Here is a 20,570-nt window from a genome sequence, read left to right as displayed (position 1 = left end):
GTAGTTACAGTTCTATCCATGCTTTAATGTTGCAGAGCTCAGTTGTTTTGCAAATAGTTCAAAGTTTAAAACTGGCATGTTGAACATCTATTATCTGGTCATTTTGTGCAAGATTTAACAACTAGAAAATGGCACAAAATAAGAATATTTTTTTCCACTCTGATTGGCTGCTCCAAGGCCTACCGATTCTAACTTGAATGTTCATTGCATTTTTTGTAGACACCTGTGAAAATAATTTCTATTCCCATGACTTTTTTGTTCTCTGGGAAATTATTTTTGATGATAAATACAGAAATAAGCATAAAAATCAAAACATCTACAATAGTGATGGTAATATTAATAATAAAATAATAGTCAGTGCAAAGTAGCCTGCAAATTCTTTGGTGGGGGGCGGTGAGGGACCTGGATAGAGGCTAGGGGGGCGCGGGCCCAAAAAAGGTTGAGAAACACTGCTCTAGACCAAATGTACCATGAGGTCCAGTGTAGTCGGAGCACTCAAAAAAGAATGAAACAAAAAAAGAGCAATGTATTTCATTATTTAATATTCTGAGCCAAAGAGCCACTTGTGTCTCCAGATTCAGGTTGCAGATCCTGATGTAGCAAATGGAAAATGTGATCCTATCTCCATTTTATAGAGACTTTTCTCTCACACATACAATTGGATGTTGCTGCTCCTACTAGAAACAGTGATTTACAGTAGCAAGGAGGCCGAAAAAAACCCCCCCAATATTTTTTTATATAGCTCTTGATTAAATTTCTTCAAAAGAAATGAGAATCAGCTCAAATTGGTTTAGGCAAATCAAAGCTCTGATTAGTCCATTAGAATTTCCCTAAATAGTCTTAAACATCATATTGTGTATATAAAAAACAAAACATCACATTTACATGCACATCACTGAGATAAATGGCCATGCTTTTCAGTTTTCCAAATGTTTTGAATAATGTATAATTTTCTTTTTACATCATAACTATTTACCACTTTGTGCTGGTCTTTCACATCAAATTCAAATGAAATATTCTTACATTTGTGGTTGTAATGCGACAAAATATGGGAAAGTTCAAGGGGTGTGAATATTTCTGCAAGGCAAAGTAGCTTAATTTACTGATGGGATTTCTTTTGGATTCAAATTGGTTAGTGTTGGAGTGTTTTCACACTTAACATCATTTGTAACTTTTATATCAGCTCAGAACACAACCTCTACTTCCTGTATTAATAGTTGGAACTCCTTCACCAGACACATCTGACCAATAAACAGACTTTATGTTTATTGGTCAGATGTGTCCAGTGTGTGGTTTGTAGTGACAATTTGCTTCATCCGGAGTTTTCTGCGCTTGAAAAGAAACCGAATCAAACGCAAACGAAACCAGTTAAACCTCATCAACTGATATGTACCAAAATATACGCACTATAAGTGGGGAAATGTCCTTAAAAATAGAGCCGGAATCAAAACCTATTCTTAAATCATCTCTCAATTGAGTTCTATTGCAGTAAAATGAGCTCACTTCATTAAGCAACTCTTTCAAACAAGCCTAACAGTAAACCAAACGTGTATAAAGTCGAAGTAAAAAGCCCCCTGAAGGTCACACCGTTTCTTTCTGAATCACCTTTATTCGTCGTTTTATCAGCCGCCATCATAAAAAGGAAAGTCCTAGATGGCAGTGATTAATTCCAGCGCTGGTCCGGTCCGGGCAAGAGCACGGAGAATACTAAGTGCGGAGTAAAAAGTCAAAACTGGGTAAAACAGAGGTGACATTCTCTGCCTGTAACCACGTTAGCATCAAATCCTCGCCACTGCCGGCTAGAAACAGTTAAAGCATAGTATTAACCTTTGTGGTAATGGCTGCTGGCCCTCGCAGGGCCGGTACGCTGACCTTCCTGTCTGTGACTCATGGGCACCGGGATGCACTTCTGTCGTACTTTACACCGCAGGGAGCCAACGCGAGATCCACCTGAATGAAACAAATGAGCTCTCCGTTGTTTCCGGGGCGTAATAATACCCCAGATGTATCAAATATCCCAATTAGGATTTGCAACAACGTTGAGAGTTGAGTTTTTTTTTTTTTTCCCAGAATCATGCAGCCCTGGAGGCACGTTGTCGTCAGGCTTTTCTTATCAACAGGCAGAATAAACTGTGGCACCTCAGGCATCAGCGTTTTCTCTGGATTAACTCTGGAGGTTTTTGTACAAATTTTACCCAAACTGACTTAAACCTTGGAGCTCACATTGAAAACCAAATGTGTGCTGAGAAAGTCTTTCTTTTAAATGCAAATCTGAAACAGTCATGACCTGATCAACTTTCATGTTTACATCGCATCGGTTAGACAACATGAACTACAATGCTGTAAAAAGGTATTTGTGCCCCTTACACATTTTGTCTGTTTGCCACAGCTTAATATTTCAGATCATGAAGCAAAATCAGCGATAACCTGCTGTAAATACAAAATACAGTTTTCAAATTATGATTTTAATTGTTAAGGTAAAAAAGCTAATCAAACAAGCCTGGCCTTATGAACGGTATTATTGAATGTTTTTGCTGAATCATGAATTATGTTATTAACTCCATTAACTCAACTCCATCCCGATCTACAGAACATATGAAATGCAAAACAAAGCAGGCAAAATCAATCTGTATAGAAAGAGTTACAAAAGGCCTTTTCTAAAGCTTTTGGGACTAAAGTGAACCCCAATGAGAGCCAAAATGAAGAAAACACAGAACAGTACTTGGTGAAACTTCCTTGGAGTGGCTGGTCTACAGAGATCACTCCAAGAGCAAATGGACAACTCATCCAGACGGTCACAAAAGAACCAGGGGTGTCTAAACTACTGCAAAGCCAATAGAGTTGAGGTCAAAGTTTATGATCGAAAAATACAATTGTGAGGCAAGGCAAAGACATCATTGACGGGAGATTTACAAAACCACTGCTGAAAAAAAAAAGGCACAGGCTTGCTTCACATTTGTACTAGGTGGATTGACAAAATACAAAAATGAAATGGAACAATTTGGGAGATGCATGTCCCATGACATCTGGCGTAAACCAACAGCATCAGGAAAAAATGCGTTAACACTCAACACACGGGAGGCAACATCACTTCCTCTCAATTTATTTCCTATGGAACTTGTGCGATCGCTTGCCCCTCCTCCAGCCAAGGGATCGGAGACAGGATGACAGAACAAAAACAAAAGAACTCTGCACAAGAGACGATACATTTCAGGCCACTTTAGTTATTCAGCTAATGGATAAGATTCAGAAGGATTGAAAAGTAAGAACCAGTTAGGTTATTCTTGACCTGTTTGTCCAGACAAGAAAACTCTTCAGTTTACAAAATCTTACAGGAAAGAGGGTGGGAAAAGGAGAACTGAGCATAAATCTGCCTAGCTGTACCTAGCATCTCCAATCAAGTTGTAGCTCAACAAGAACAAGGTAATGCTGGTCTGGTGAGCCAACAGACAAGAGTCAAACACTGAGAAAAGCTGATCGACTGAAAAGCCTCACATCTCCACAAAGGCAGTAGCGAGACAGAAAGACCAAGTGGGAGGAAGGATGGGTAGGAAAAAAGGTTCCTCCGGATTTGTAAAGAGGCTAAGCTGCCTTCTGGTGCTACGTGACCAGCCTGCGCTGCCAAGGCAAGACGGATCGGGCTTATCTCGGCGCACACAAGCAGCACCGCTGGCAAAAAGCACAGCGGCATGGCCGTGGGTTCTGCTGTCTGAGTGTGCCCAATCGCTCTTATCCCACCGCTTTCATTCACGTTTTACTGTTGTCCTCCCGTCACTGTTTAAGCCATCTCTCTTTAGTTTGGGGATGGAGATGTTAAAGTGTGATTGTGGCCGCGGGGGTCAGGTTGATCTCTCACGTTTGATGCGGATTTCGAGTCTGAGGTCTAATTTTTTTCCCCGTACACTCCGTCTTCACAGCTGGGTTTCCATGTGGGTTGCCGTGTGGTTTTGGACATGTTCAGCAAAACCAATGTAAAGGAAACCCTTCAGCAGTTCAGCTGTTCAGTTTTAATGCTTGCTATCAAAGGGTCATGGGAAACATACTTCCTACACGTTCTCTAGTCATCTTACCCTCACAATGTTAACTTTGTAGCATCTGCAGCAGTGATGATCAGGTTGCATTCAATGTATACGGTTGAAAAAATGGACTCCAAACCTTTTACACTTTTCATCAGCGTTCCACTGATTTGAACTCTTTTTACTGACATGCCAGAGGAATGCCGGGACCCTTTCAATCAGTAAAGTTAAATTTATCCAGCCCCTTTCTCATTGGTAGGCATACTTTCTCATCAAATGTAGCAGGAGCCTGCAATATGTTCCACTCTTAACATTTTTCTACAATCTGCTTTTGGACTGAACTTGCTTCGACAGAAATAAAACACACAAAAAAATGGAGGATACAGGCAGTTGGCCTTCTATTTGAAAGCTTTAAGCAGTTCGTTGGATCTCATTATGTTGTTCTTTCACACTTCAATAGTCAGGAGAACACCAAGCTAACTGAGGCTTAAACGAGGCGACGCTCCTTCAACATTCTGAGAAATGATGTTCTACTTTTCAGAATTGTTCAAATTCATTTCTGCGATATTAAGAATAGTAAAAAATCTGGTCCATATACCACATATTTCTGGCCCCAAGCCGATTGCCCATAACATTCAAGAACCTTATTGCCTAATCCAAAATTAAATGCCTTAGAGTCTTTGTTATTTTTTTGAATCTCTGCAGAGGGAGAAATCACAGAGTGAATGAAAAATGCTACATTTCTCAGGAGTAGCACATTTATAGTGGCACAAATAGTCCTTCCCTTTCTCAAATGGGAGATTCGTTTACAATATAGTAGCAAAACAGTTTTGTAAAATTCAACACGGCGTCACTGACTGGGGGTGAAAACAGGATGAGACGTGTGAATGAGTGAATACCAGGATTTCTTTTGCATCACAAGTCACATGGTCAACAATCGGATGTTGCCACTGGCGCAAACCACAAAGATGATGACAGGAAGTGGTTCGACGATCGCGGCATAGAAGATTTTTTTATTGACGTATTGTGTGAACAAAATTAAGTAACGTGATTTTAATTGCATTTTGCCATTTAATGAAAACACAGCAATTGCAAAATTTTGTATTTTCGACATTAGCGGAATACTGACAGAGGTTTGTACGCATTTGTAATCGAAATGCCGGTAATGATCCACTAGACTGGATGTATAGGTGACAACTTAGGCAAAGTAAATAGAAAGAAAGCAGACCTCACAACCTTTTGCTTACTAGATGATCAGTTTTATATTTATCACTTCCTGTAATTAAAACAGAAATGTTGATTAAGTAATCAAAACCATACAACACGTGGCGAGTTGAACTATTGAAGCACAATGAAAGAAGCTCCACTCCTGCAGTAGCAGCTACAACTGAAACCCCGGTGGAAGAGTGAGAGAGGCCGGCTAATGAATGATATGTAATCTGATCTCTCCTAATGAGAAGGAGAGGAGGAACGGTGTTTAGAGTGATAAGCAGCTTAAACCTTCAAACTTAGATATGCGCAATGTCATTTACTACATGCAGTACAGACCAATGACAGATAATCAGTGAGATTATTAAGAAATTTGAAGGATCACTTCAGATGGTTTAATGCATTAAAATAAGGACATATATTGTCCCAGATATGGAAACCTGTGGATCGTGTTTGATGCTGTAGTTGAAGTGAACTTTCCATTTATATTCACATTTTGTCTCAGTGATTCACAAGTGTGGGGATGATGGAGCAAAATAAAGTAGGTCATGAAGTTGAGGGGTGTGACTTGGAAAGCTTTAATGAGTAAAATCTGAAAAGTGTGGCATGAATTTATGTTCATTCTGCCTGGGATTTTTTAGTTTGAAGAGTCACCATTTTTAGAAAATTGCAGGTTTTTGAAGGCATCAAACAAAGAGTTGTTCATCTGTCTTTGCAAAATACTTAAAGCTCAATCAGAGCATCTGAAGATCAGTTTTCCTTCCTTCCAGTCTCAGTTGGATTTTGGTCTATACTCAGGCCGAGTCGTTTGAAAATAAAAAAACCCTGAGACCGAGAATATCTCCTGAAACGTCCATGGACACCAAGATCAGTCTTCGGTAGGTCGGAAGGATCAGAGGGAGCTCTCAGCGGGGCCTGCTGATGTGGAGTAGACCACACGTCAGTGAGAGCTAATTAGCAAACAAAGCCGTAATCCAGAGCTATTCACAGAAAGAAGTACGTATAGATGGATGCTAACCTTGACTCATGTCAGATGGCTGCTTCCGCCTTTGCGTTTCTTAAATGACTCGTCTGGAGATTCTGATAAGCTGGTTAGACGATGTGATGCATTCAAAGACAGGCAGTGGCTCTGGGCTTCTTATTACTTCATCATGCATGTCATTTCTCTTTTTTTTCCATACACACTACACTCACTGCTCCACTTGCCTTTGGATTGGAGTGCGTATTTTGTATTATAATTTTGCCCTTATCATACAGTATGTTATTCTAAATTCTGTAAATATAAACTTTATATTTGCATTTTTGTGTGAATCTGCAGCCTTAGATTGCCTGACACTTTGTTACACCAGAATTTCCTCACTACGGGAGAATAAAGGGGATTTCTATTCTATCCTATTGAGTTCTAATGGGAATTTGAAATGCAGCAGGTTCTTATTGGCTTTCAGATTAGAAGGGCTAACTACATGTGTATGCCACACTTTTCAGATTTTTATTTGTTAAAAAAATGTGCATCATGTTGTACCATGTAACATGTTCTGACTGTCTTAATCGTTCAATATTTGTTTTGTCATATATATTTAGAAAAATATTATTTTTATAATATTTATTCCAGATTTTAATTTATCTATTGATGTATTGGTGTATTTTATTATTCATCTGCACCAGGAACAGATTTACAGTCACACTTATAAATTTTCAGTATTTTTTCTACGTACTCCAGCAGCCAAGCAACAACATTTTGCAGCTAAATTCACGTTTGTGTCTTTGTGCAATGACTATAAAGTAAGTCTAACTCTCTAATTAACCAACTTTTTATCTGCTCTAGCTCTATTTAAGCGTTCCTCTAAAGTCTAGAGGGGCACATTAAAAGCCATGGCAGGCTGGATTTGGCCCCCCGAGCCTCGAGTTTGACCCCTGGTCTATTACTTAAAACACCAATATATAAATGCTAAATTATATTAAAGTTGGTGAAAAATGTGATACTATAGGGGCATTAATACTTTAGCTAGTGCTGTAGTTGCTATTCTGAGCAGGAGGCTGTTTACCTGGACTTCCCAAAAAATTTTAGCATAATGGAATAAAAGACCAGTAAAAAAAAAAAAAAAAAAAAGACTTCACAACAACAGCATGACAAGTGTCTGAATAAGTAATTACCGGTAGTTTTCTCAGCATGGAATCTTCGAGAAGAGCTTCTAATTAGCACGAGCAAAAAAACAAAGACGAAGGACGTTTTCTGGTCTGAACAAAGTGAAACCGTCACGTAAAATGCCCTCGCCCTTCACAGCGTGTTCAAGGTTCAAAATTAAAGTAGGAACTGGAATGTGGATCCTGCTGAGAATACATTTCATCCCCTTTTAAAGATGATTACAAATATGAAAAACGGCGCTGGGTGTTATTGGCACCTCCGGCTGCCGTCTGTTCGTTTAGGAACCAGAGATCCTCCACCTGAGAACGACCACTTCCAGCCTTCCCAGGGAGCAAAAATGCAGTTGCTGGGTGACACAGAGAATAGTTTTAAAAGACAGACACCTTTAAAAAGCTACAGAAAGCAGAAGTAAAGGAGCAGCAAGGTAGCAACTTAACACCCAACCTGACACCTTCTTCGATCTACTGAATATCTGCTAACGGAAACGCCGCCGCACTCCTAAAACCGAGCGAGGGTCATTGGTATGTCCCCTTTTTAATCCGGCAGAGAAAATCCCATGAATAACTAACAAGAGAATAACCAGTCAGCCAGGCCCGCCGCACTACGGGCCCTATGGTTCACCGGCACATGCCGTTCCCTCTTGTTTATTATCATTTCCTGTGTCAGTGGCTCCAGATAGACTGTACTGCTGTGCTAGCAGAGCAAGGAGTCCAGTTTCTGTCTATAACCCAACAATACACACACACAAAACAACTTTTCCCACTCCAAGCAAAAAATTATTTGTGATAGGATGGCCTATCCAGCCTCCAACGGTTGGTGATTGGTGTATTTGTATCTAACTCTGATGTAGCTCTGCCACTAAAATTTTCATCTGGAGAAAATCAATACTTTACTTGATACGATTTCTGTCAGACAGGGAGCGTAACATTGCGAAAGGAGACAAGGTTGGTGCCACAGCTTGTAGCGATCTGCTGGAGCCGTCTGTCCTTGTGACGGATTAGCCATCTCCTCACACCAAACCCCCCCACACCCCTGATCAGACACGCAGGAAATGCATTAGACGATAACGAGAAGGGGGCGGGTTTAAAAAAGATGGCGAGAGAGCAAGAAATAGCAGAGAGATGAGGCACAGAGGAACAAAAAAATGGTAGAATAAGAAAGAGGAAAAAATGGGTGACAGTAGGGAGGGAGGCAGATACCGACTGATCCACTGACATGCTGTCAAGACTCTCCATTGTTACCAACAGGCCTTATGGGGGGGATGGTGAAGGGTCTCAGGTGAGGCACAACCTGCCTTAGCATAGCTGGAATTAGAGCAGAAAGCATATAGAATGGGAACCATGTGGAAATTATCGGACTGGTTATCAGAGTCACCATGTATCAAGATTTAAAAAGGTTCTGCATTCAAAATTCTGTAAAGAGTCGTTTTAATGTCAGAGAAAATGTGTTTAAGCTAACAACTGGTAGCCAGCTGGCTAAAAGATGGCTCACACCAACTTTCTACGCTTACACAGAAAATCAATGAAGTCATTTGGAAATACAAACCAGCCACGGAAAGCAAAAAAAAAAAGAAAAAGCTACAATGTAAAAACTAGCACGATTTCTGCATCCTACGAAGGCAGCATTAGTCGTGTTTCCAGCAATGTTTTTTGACGCTCATCTTTAAGTGTCGCATTGGAAAAGGCTGGTGAAACGGAAAAATTTGAAAACTTCCTGAGTTGGGCTAAAACGTTTTTTTAATTGCTTTTGGCTTTTCCAAAGTAAAAAGAGGTAATACAATAAAGGGAAGAGAGTAACAAATCTGCCAAGTAAGTTCAGAGTTAGCGAATGCTCCTGTCCTCTGATGCGTACAGGAACAAAATTTGGAAAATTTCAGACTAAACCTCGCTGCATTTTTCTGAAATGTGCGCTCCATGCTAGTTTACAATCTCATCTTGCTTATTACAGCCATACTAAAGTCAACATCTGATGAAATCTTGCTTTGACTTAGATTTGGAGGTGCTGGCTCTTAGGTTATCGTACCGTGAGAATCTCCTACAGTCTCATGCATACACATGGGTTCTCTGTAAGACCTGAAAAGGCCTAAAATAAAGAACTGTGTGTAAATCAGTACCAGCACCGGGCTATCAAACACTTTTCACAGGTGCACTTTGGCTGCTGGAGCTTGTAAATGATTCTGCGGAGATGGTCCATTTAAGGGCGCTCGATAATCGGCCAACACCGCTATAATGAAGTAAAAAGGTCAGGCAAGGTCAGGGAGTCCGAGGAGAACTGGCATCAAGTGTCACACTTTCTCCAGAACCTTTTCCATCTAGTTCCTTTGGGTCCAGGCTCCCCTTCCCTCTCCTCCAGTATCCCAGTTTCTTCATCTTTACCATACCGTGTATCACAGCACAGAGCCTTTCCCTGTGCTCTGTCTTTGATGTCTTTACATCGACTTCCTTCTTTATGTTTGATCTTCTCCTTTCACTTGGCCTGCTTGCTTTATTTCTACCTGAACATCGCCATTATTACCCTTCTCCTCACACTGCTCTCCTCTGTCTCCTAATCCTTCAAATTCTGATTTTCACAATTTTGCCATTTTTAATTTCTCTCCATCTTCACCCTACAAGACTCTTTTCGATTTCCTCTCATCTTGATTCTTTCAGCTCCTTTTCCTTCCCTCTTCTTATTTCCAGTTATCTAATTTCTCCTCCACTGTGTCTCATTCACCCTTCGCTTTCAATTTCTTTCCTCTATTTTACCCTCCAATTAATTCGTCTTGCTTCTATGCCCCTCATTTTTTCCCTAATCTTTTCATTTCATCTCATTGCTTCCTGTTTTATCATCTCAGTTGCCTAGTTTGACTCCTCTTCCCCAGTTGAGCTCTTCCAGCATCGTTTCTCTGTCCTTTCCTTCACCTCAACTCCCCAGTAGTCTCGCCCCCTTTCTCTATAGCAACCGGGATGTGGAGTGAATCTTCCGACATAAAACAAGAACTGCTTCGCTTCAACCACGTAAAACTGTCCTTGACTCCTCTTCTTTTTTGTGTCATTGACATTCTGTTAAGCAGCGATTCCTCATCTCGAGTCAAAGGACGCATGCTTTTAATGGAGGAACACCCCCAACGCCATCAAACGCTGCCTGGATGGGGGAGGGGGGGGGGGTGTGCGTCTCATTTGTCAAGTTATTAAGATGTCTTTTGCGACAACGCTGGGTGCCTCTAATGACAGAACTGTTTTAAGCTTTGCAGACAAGCACGGTCACATTATTAGTATCCCATTAGAATAAATTAGCATGATCAGCCCAGTAGGAGCAGCCCGGCCTGGGTTTGACTCCATGAAATGCCACAGGGCTACGCTTGCAGCATCCCATCAAGATAGGAACTGGAGAGTTGAGGGAACTCACTAATCAATGTCTCATTACGTGCTGCAGCAGTGTTGATGCCTTATTTCTGCAGTCAGAGTAAAAATGCTGGCCTTGATCTGACCGCTGTTTATCTAGGCCAATGATTAACTCCTGTGACTCATGTGTTCAAGACTCGCACGGTTTGTTGTGTTGCTGTTAAAAGCCCGTAAAAGCACAATAAGTTAAAGTCACGCTTCATTTACTGGCTGACTTATAGCCACTCTGCGCTTTTAAAAAGGAGTCCTCTGTTGTTGCTGAACAGCTCACAGATGACAAGAGCAGGCTGAAATATCAGTAGTCAGTCCACCTGGGCAGCCGAGACCTAATCCCCATACTTCCTTTATCGACTATCGCCCACTGAGCTGATACAGACCACCACAGATCAATTCCTGATCCGATCCTGGCTGGCAGGAGACAAGTCGATCCATGACGACTCTCTCTCTCTCTTTCTCACACACACGCACGCACACACACACACACACACACACACACACACACACACACACACACACACACCTTTATGCAACTCCCGAGTCCTCGATGTGGCTAAACTCCCTCGTTAACCCACCCAGACATTGCCCTCTCTTTCTAACGCTGCTGCTCTGATTTAGATGACTAACTGCACAGGCACGAAGTGAAACCCTACTCTGCAGTGAACTCCTACAGAAAATGATCTGAAAGATAAACTGCTTTAGGATGGAGGCAGCCATCGTAGTGCAGTTATCTTTTTATTTAGTAGCAGGTTGGGGCGCGCTGACATCTTTAGGCAAGAGATTCAGCAAAATTAAAATGCCACAATATATCTGGTTGAAATGAAGTTTCTGTAGCAAAGCACCGTCAGCATGTGACTTCGGTGCACTAAATGCAATCTCAGCAAGTTTTGATGCTCAATTTTGATTTTCTACTGAAACCAAAATTTGTTTTTGTTTTTTGCACAGTCGTTCACACTACAAATTAAATGCGATCGCAATAAGATTTCTGTTGAGTTGTTTGCGACCTCAGAGCGGCCGTCATGAGCAGAAGAACAACATACACATCACACAGCAGTCAACTGTTCATAAAAGTCCAGCACCACTCTGGACTTTGGTGCTTCAGAAAAAGAAAGTGTATGTCATGTTGTTTTGGAGATTTATCAGAAAAATAAAAAGTGACAAAAAACACCCAAAAAAATGGATGTTTTTTCCTATGACATACCATAGGAATGTCATGACAAGCTAACCATTAGCTCATTATGATGCTAAAACTGACATCTGCTTTTAATCCTAAAGAACTAAAGAAATATTTTACTTTTTACGCAGTTGGTAGAGCTGTTGCCTTGCAGCAAGAAGGTCCTGGGTTCGATTCCCAGGTCCGGGTCTTTCTGCTTGGAGTTTGCATGCTCTCCCTGTGCCTGGTGGGTTCTCTCTGGGTACTCCAGCTTCCTTCCACAGTCCAAAAACATGACTGTTAGGTTAATTGGTTTCTCTAAATTCTTCTTAGGTGTGAGTGTGCATGGTTGTTTTTCCTGTCTGTCTCTGTGTTGCCCTGCGACAGACTGGCGACCTGTCCAGAGTGAACCCAAAACGTTCGCAGGAGACGGGCACCAGCAGCCCTCCTGATCCCAGTAGGGACAAAGGTGTTAGAAAATGGATGGATGAATCTGAACTACATTTATTCATCTCAAGTTCAAAATATTTTGTTAAAACCTCAACAGGACAATGTTATGCTAACTACAAATTCTTAAAAACAAAGTTTTTGAGTTGCGAAATTGCCTATATTCGAGAAGACAAAAACAAATAGAAATTTTCATTTATTTCAATGTGAGAGTATCACCTTGGAAGACGGTCACCATCTTGTTTTCTTAAAATACACAATATTGTGCATTATCCCGTCTCTCCCAACTCTCATGAGCTGAAGGTTATGTTCTGCACCTTTTCTTTCAGTCAGAAAATATCTAGTAGGATAGCGGTGCTTTAGTTAGAAGCAGCCACCATCATCAACATGCCCCGTGATGTGTTTGTCATATCACAGAAACGCGATTAGTGAGAAATTCAAACATGGTGGATTACTTTCAGAACAATGTATTGTGTTCCCTCCTGTCTTACTTCGACCTAAGCAACTTGTTAGCTAAACCACGTCAATTAATGGAACTGGGAAGCATTACACTGCCCAGTTCACCATTAGATTAACTCAGACTCATTCCATCAACCGTGTGAAGTCAATTCCCCAAAGTGTACTCAACTCTCACAACAGCAACCAACCCTTGAAACCCAGAAACGTAGCCGGAGCGGACAATTAGCCCCCACATCGTCATCGCAGTCGCCAAAAATAGAATTCATTCCAGGGGTAAATCTCATCTGGGAACTATAATTAGAGTTTGTTGGCAGGAGATAGATTGGGAGTTGGGAAGCAAAGGAGAGCTAGCCTTGAAAGTGGCATGGTGAGGTTTCAGAGGTACACTAAAGCAGTGGTCCCCAACCTTTTTATTACCGCGGACCGGTCAAGACTTGGACATTTTGCTGCGGCCCGGGGGTGGGGGCATGCGTGAACCGTCAGATAAGGCTTCTGCGTGTTGATATTCCCGCTAAATCCTGAATATACCCAATTTGGGTTGTCTTGGCCTTTTTATCGCAGCCTGTGGGGTTTTCCCTAACTGGGAACAAAAATACAACCTGCTGACAGGTAACCAATCAGAAAGCGCGGTGACGTAAGAACAGAGGGGAATCCCAAACAGCTGACATATCGAGCAACTGAGAGTCTGGTGGCTATCAGAGATGATATGTGGAAATGTTTATTATTATATGTAAAGGTCATTATTATATGTTTATGTTTATTCAGTTAAAAATGTTAACTATGAAAAAACATAGTCACCTCCAAATCATAGTGCAGCAAATAGAGCGGCTGCTCCCGTTGTCTTTTATCCACCGCCTTTCCTTTTTGTTACGTCTTTTATCTCTTAAAATGACTCCACAAACTCTCACTATTGCTTCTACATCGTCATCCGTGTTTGCTTATTCTAAATTCCCGTGTGCTATGTTGGAAGTTTTGTGGAGTTTCTTCAGGAATCGCGATGTTCGTGTCTGGAATCGGTTCGTGTGGTGTGTTGCTCCTGCCTTGGACACACAAACCGATCGAACCTGTTGTACTTTAATCACCTCTGTGGTCACAGAGGTTTGGAGAATCAGCCGACAATTCTTAAATCTTGCCGTCTAAACCAGACTTAAGACTCACAAGCTCTACTCATCTCCTCTCGACCACTGCCCAAACGGTCTCTGACTCTGGTCGCTATGGTAACTTTTACATATCCCTTCAAAATAAGATGCAGATGCGCCACAAAAATTAACATTTTACTTTTGTGAACATTTTAACTCACGATAATGACTAATGGCAGCCCTGAGCTTGTTTCTCTGCAACGAGACGGTCCCATCTGGGAGTGATGAGAGACAATGACACCTGAAGTGTTGCTTATATCCACAGCCTGCTTGGTCTCTATGTGGCGAAGCAGCTTGAAGCTTCATGGCCTCATTAGCAGCCAGTCGCCGCATGTTACCAGAGCGGGTTTGTAATGTGGGACTCACCTATCGGTCCGGGATAAATCCATTCTCCTGTCTCTTCTCTGGGCCTTTTCCCCTTTGCAAAGAAACTTTCTAAAGACATCTGATCTGTTTCTTACTCATTTTGCTGCTTGTGGGGTCAGTGTTGGCGCGCAAGTAACCGAGAGAATCCGGTTAAAGGATTTTCAAAATAAAAGATCCTCCAGACTCAAATAATGCATAAAACGGAAATATTTAATTATTTATTGCGCTGCCTGGTGCCAATTGGTCCACGGACCGGTACCGGTCCACAGACCGGGGGTTGGGGACCACTGCTCTAAAGTCTATGCACAGGACTTAAAAAAGGATCCAGTTTAATGTATCAAAGTCAAATTAAACTGAAACAGGTTGAAAATTGAATATTTTACATTTTAATCTGCAGAACCAACAGTTCAGCCCCAGACGCCCAACGTCATTTACCTATGGTGTACCCCCTCTTCAGTTCGACACATCGAGGAGAGCGCAGCTGGGAGTTGGTGGTGTTGTTTTCCTGCACCGCCAGGCCAGTGGTCGCCTTGGCAACAGGTGGCGCAGCCTTGTTGCGGGGCGAGGCTGGCACCAGAGTTGGAGAGAAACCTTGACTGGCAATATCCACCGACTGAGACTTCTGCTTCAGCCTGAGGAGGGGGAAACAAAGCAAAGGAGCAGAACCGGTTACCGACACCATCAAAGAAAAGAGGAGAGACCGCAACGCGGAGGCGTTGCTAGCGAGGGGACGTTGGAACGAGGACGGAACAGGTGACCTTCACAGCTGAAGGCCGTGAAGGGAGAATGACACATCTGATCTGAAGCGTTTGCATCTGGGATGGTCGGTGTTGACGACAGGCTGTGTTAAAGTAATGCAATCATGCGAGGCAATTTTCTAAGTGGCAAGGAAGTGAGGGAAAAGAAATCAATAGGTTAATCACACCCTTGTTGAGGTTGAATTCATTAGTATCACTCGCCTCCCCCCCGCCACCCGGTGTAGAGCTGTCTACTGTACAGAAGGATTAAACAGCAGGGTATGGGAAGAGAGCAGCAGGAGTCAGGTGGGGGTTGGACTTTACTGAAAACAGTGACAAAACTGGAGCCAATTTATTCAGCAGAGATAGCGGCTTCTCTTTCATGCATCAAAAACCACGCTGGTGGCCTCTTTTGAAAAGGCTTAATAAAACCCATCTGTTGACAAACGGACCAGAATGCAGTTGAGAATAAGACGACACGCCCCGGTGGTCATGTCTGTTCAATCAATTGCCAGTTAAAGGTATGTTAAACCATAAAACTACTGAACTGATGCCTGACTTCAGGTTCCAGACTTTTGCTAAACTAAACCTAAAGAAGGAGATGGGGACAGAAGAGACAAAAAAGTATAGAGAGAACACAAGTGAACACCCCAGAAGTTTGTCTCTACACCTGCAGAAAGAGAAATAAAACCCCAAAAAGAACAAGCAATAGCAACAATATATATATATATATATTTGCATATGTAACAATAACAATTACAAACTCACTGAAAGGTACATGGTACAGGTTCATTTAGGAAATATTTTGTGGTAACTGCAGTCAAATTTAGAATGTGAAAAACTCCTGAATCCAAATATGTTTGGACACAAATTGCAGCAATAAAGCAGATAGTAACTATGTATATTATCATATTCAGAGAAAAAAAAAACACTAGGTAAAAATTACCAATCAAAACATATTACAATCTGCATGTAATTGAACTGAGATATATGGATTAAATCAGAATACTGGATCAGAGAATATTTAAATGCTGAAAGTGTCCAGTTTTGTATGCAGCTTAGGTATCTATTCGAGTCAGTTGTTACCGATTTAGGACAATGTTACTTGCTGGGTCAGTGATGATGTATTGAACAGGACCAACTGTGTTGAAGGTTATTTTGCCTGTTTTAGTGCTGATCAGAGTAGAAAAATAGAAAACAGGCCAGTTTGTAGGTTGAACATTCCAGCAGCAGAGGCTTTGGAACAACAGCTTACATAAAAAAACGCATCAAAGGCCTACTGACTGAGGTCGAATCAAATCTGTCTCCAACAACAACACCAAGCCTATTAAAAGGCTAACGAGATCTCTGGTTTAAGTTTTACAGATAAAAGTGAGCTAACTAGGCTAATCTGAACAGTTAATCCTGCACTCAGCATTCAGTTGGCCCCTTTACAAACTGGAAGTCCACAAAGGGATCCAGACAAAAACACACCAAAAAAACTACCCCAACTCCACTGGGGCACACACTCACAGACAGAAAAATAGCCAAAAAAAGGAGAGAAAGTTTAAAAATACACCAAGAAAAAACTTGGAGGAACAGCGTGAAGAATTGCTCCTGAGAACACTATCTGTCTCTAGTGTGGTAAAAGTCCTGAAACAGCATTACACGAGTCCCAGCACTGCGGCTCGTCGCACGCTCCTTCAATCATTCCAGCAAAACTGCTGAAGCGAACAGAATCTTTCTGGCCATTTCACCCGAGCGCCCGTCGCCTCATGGTCCGAGGCGGCACACATTGCACTGAGTCCAAGTGCCTAATGAAAACGCATAATCTCCATGGAGATGACGTCCATTACCGTTTGTGTTCCTTCAAAGGTCTGAGGAACCAAAGCAGATATTCACAACTGCGTTTTTAAACTAAAATTGAAGAAGTTCAACCAGATAACATAATTCAAGTAGGGCTGTAACTAACAATTATACTATTGATTACTCTGACATATTAAATCTGATATATTAAAAAATATCTGATATATATATATATATAAATTGGCCCATTCTACAGATTTCTCTTTTGACCACTTAAGCTGTTTGTTTTTATGACATTATAAATACATGTAAAGATGCAAAAAAGGATCAATTACTTTTCCTAAACATTTTGTTGCCTACTTGAGGAGTTTTGGCTAAAACATTAACAGACAAAGGTGTTTTCATTTAAAATCCATATATTTTGTAAAGTCTGTTGCTTTTTCAGCAAATGGTCTCCTTTTTTAAAGTCCTGTAAAGCAAAGAGCTCATTCTCCACAAATTGGGAGGATGAAAAAAATGTAAACAAAGATAAAAATCTATGAGCAAACTCCCCCAAAGACCACCAGAGGGAGGCCATTTTGCTCTCTGCTCTGCAGTGGCTGTCTGACCTGTGGCAGGAGGCTGGCATCGCTAAAATGTGCGACTCTACAGGGATCCACACAGTTTGGCAAAGGATGCAGAAACAATGGGAAATTTGGGGCTATGTCAAAATGCGCTTATCATTCCCCCACTAAGACGGATTAGAATTAGAGAAAAGGGGAGCTGAGTCTATGTATCGACTTCCTCTGCTTTAAACCCGCTGCAGCAACAGCACAATACTTTTATTGTTGTAGTCTGACTTCTGGCAGCACAAACAACACTGTGAATGCTGCTTGTGTAACTTTTTTAAAGTAAAAGCAGAAAAACCTTTTCAATCACTCTGACAATAAACTGACAAAAATTTAAAACAAACTCCTTTGCAGACATAGCATGCAAGTTAACGAAGCAAGTTGATTATTGTTTTTGGAACAGGCTTTTTGGCCCTTGGAGGAACACTGGTACGATTAAGTGGCATCATTTTATATACTATATATTCTTACAAGCAAAAGAAAAATTCTGTTGGCTGAAAGCTGCAAATGTACCACTAGGTGTCACATAATCGTACCAATATTCCTCTAAAGTAACATTGGTACTTTACATTGGTACATAAATATATGTATAAATAAATTAAAAAAAAATAAATAAATAAAATATATATATATATATACACACACACACACACACACACACACACACACACACACTAAAAGCAAAAGAAAAAATCCGTAGTCCTGATTGATCTCCCCAGTTTTTCCACCACCCTGTCTGTTTGCTTCAAATTGCTTTTTGACCAGATTGCAAAGATTTCAGTTTGTGAGGCAGGCAGTCACAACAACAACTAGACAGCCATGGACTACCTTAAGCCCAACAATAATGAGTCGGCCCCGCTTGGCGCAAGGGACACCAGCGCTCGTAGAGTAGGAGGAGAGGGGCCGGCAGCGACCTGTGGCTGTGCATGTTAATGAGGACTTCTGCTGCATCCGGAAGCATTAATGAAATCCGGCATGAATGTGCCGCTCTCCGCTCCTCTGTGTGACCACTTCTCATAATGATGCACAAAGCCGTCTGCCACGTCACGCTCGTCGGCCCTCGTTAAATGCCACGGCGGCAATCTGTGTCAAAGGGTGGATGTGGCGGATTTGACCAATGAGGCTTTAAAACCGGGCTGCCCATGTAAATAAAGCGGTGACCGCGACAACAGAAGGCCAAACGCCCTGTTTGGTGGAGATAAAAGAAAACGCCAAGAGAGAAAAAAAAAAAAAAAAGATAGGTCTGTGGATTATTAATCACTGTAACCTGAAAGCAGGCGTCACTGAGTAATTTATATAAGGAAGCCTTTCATCTCTTTCACTGGTTGTAGACGTTAGAGAAACGAGGCCCACCGTTTTTCCTGGCCGAGTGGGTGGTCCAATTTGCGCTCCCTCTCTAAACTAATTGTCCGACTCCATGTAATCCCTACTCTTTTTTTTTTTTTTAATTGTCTCACTTTCTTTAGCCCGTGGCAAAGGCAGGCAGAGGGCAACATCAGAAGTACTTGGGAGAATAAAAAGCAGAGGAGCTGTCCAGCTGTGAGCGATTCAGTCAGAGCTGTTCAAGTCGTGAGGAGGTGAGATCGCCTGCCAAGATGAGACAGGGTGCAAGTAAAAATAACTCTGAAGGAGCTTAGGGCTAATCAGGATCTGCACAGTCATTGTGTATGTATATGGCAAATAAAACACACTGCCAACACTCAGATATGTTTTAGATTATGATTACAGATAAAGGAAAAGTAAAGAATACATTGAAAAGATTCACTGATGTTTGTAATGCTCTTAACAGTTTTAGTAAATTTTGATTAGGTTTCAAAAAGTATAAGTCATTCTAATTTCTGCATACATGTATAACTGGAGTCTTAACAACAATGTGTTTAAAATGAAACAATTTCTCAAAAACAGAATCAAGCCACAAGGCAATCACTCTCAATCTCTTAAACACTGAAAAATCAGCCATGTAACAAAACTTAAAATTGCTGTATATGTCATTTTATTTTATCACAAGGCAGATTACAGATCACAGGATTTAATTTTCTTCTGTTTTGCACATGTGTAAATGTAATGTTTTACTTTATGACAAGATAATCGTTTTCCACAAGATTTTTCTCAAAATAACTGTTTTCATATTTCAGAAGAAAAACTGTATTCATTGTTGCATTAGACCATTCCAAAGACATTTCTATCTTTTTAGATGGGAAAAATTTAAGTAAAAAAGTAAAATGTAAAGTATTTTTCTTGTTCTCCTTTCAAAGACCTCCAGTTGCTAATTCAAGTTGTTTATAATTAACATGAGGATCAAAAAGTTTTCTGAAATATATTAAGAGTTTGTTGTAGAAATGTAAAGGCGCTTCATTGTTACTTTATTCATTACCTTGTTAAATTTGTCATAGCTCCTGCTGCGATGTTAGCTCTGCTGGCGGTGTTAGCTCCTGAAAACGGTTTTAGTTCCTGCTAAAATGTTTTTTTTTTCTTAATGTTCAATAAGTTCACAAAATATTTCTAAAAACAATAATCTTAAAAATAATGCTTGGATTGTAAAAACTAATGTAGGCTTAACCGGGTTAGCTAACTGTATTGGATAGCTGCAGCTCAAGTGATGGTAGGCTAGTATTTGTTCATTAACACAGTTGGGTGGTCATGAATGCTAATCATTTCTGATCATTAAAAGTAATGGTCGTATGTTAGGCCACCGGTGTACTTACTGAAGCCATTTATCTTTTGTTCAGTATCTAAGACACATCAATGTCTGAAAACACATTCTCTCCTGCTCTGAAATCCTAGCATTGGCTATGCAAAAGCACAACAGTGTTGACGTGAAAATTGCTTTCTAAAATGACTGGAAGGCTAATATCCCCCCACCACCACAAGCCACCGGCTGTCAAACATTGTTCTAGGGAAAATAAAAAAACTAAGTGCTACTGAGTGTAATCCGGTTGGCACTCCTTGAAGTCTTCACCAACAGAAACATCATTGTCACAGAGATATCGCTTTATTTGATGGATTGGTTATAGATTGCTTCTTTCCACTCTGGCCTCACGGTAAATTGAAAACCAATCTCCAAACACACGTGAATTTTCTTCAAGGAGACGTGCTCATGCTGCGCCGTAGTTGACAGCCAGCAC

General features: G+C 41.0%; 1 protein-coding gene across 8 annotated transcripts in view; it reads right to left on the bottom strand.

Annotated features, from left to right (window-relative positions):
* Window positions 1–20,570, bottom strand: part of oxr1a (oxidation resistance 1a) — a 176,323-nt gene that overhangs the window by 88,648 nt on the left and 67,105 nt on the right. For 4 of the 8 annotated variants that reach the window (XM_008431799.2, XM_008431808.2, XM_008431800.3 and 1 more), the window contains one exon: window positions 14,751–14,947. The exons of the other annotated variants lie outside the window; for them this stretch is intronic. In XM_008431799.2, coding sequence (XP_008430021.1) covers window positions 14,751–14,947 — 197 coding nt within the window. The remainder of the gene's footprint in view (window positions 1–14,750; window positions 14,948–20,570) is intronic. 8 annotated transcript variants of the gene reach the window in all.

The sequence above is a fragment of the Poecilia reticulata genome, chromosome 16 (genome assembly GCF_904066995.2).
Source record: "Poecilia reticulata chromosome 16, P_reticulata-male-v2, whole genome shotgun sequence".
NCBI classification, from domain to species: Eukaryota; Metazoa; Chordata; class Actinopteri; order Cyprinodontiformes; family Poeciliidae; genus Poecilia; species Poecilia reticulata.
The sequence above is the reverse complement of the archived record's forward strand: the minus strand, read 5'-3'. Positions and strand labels throughout refer to the sequence as shown.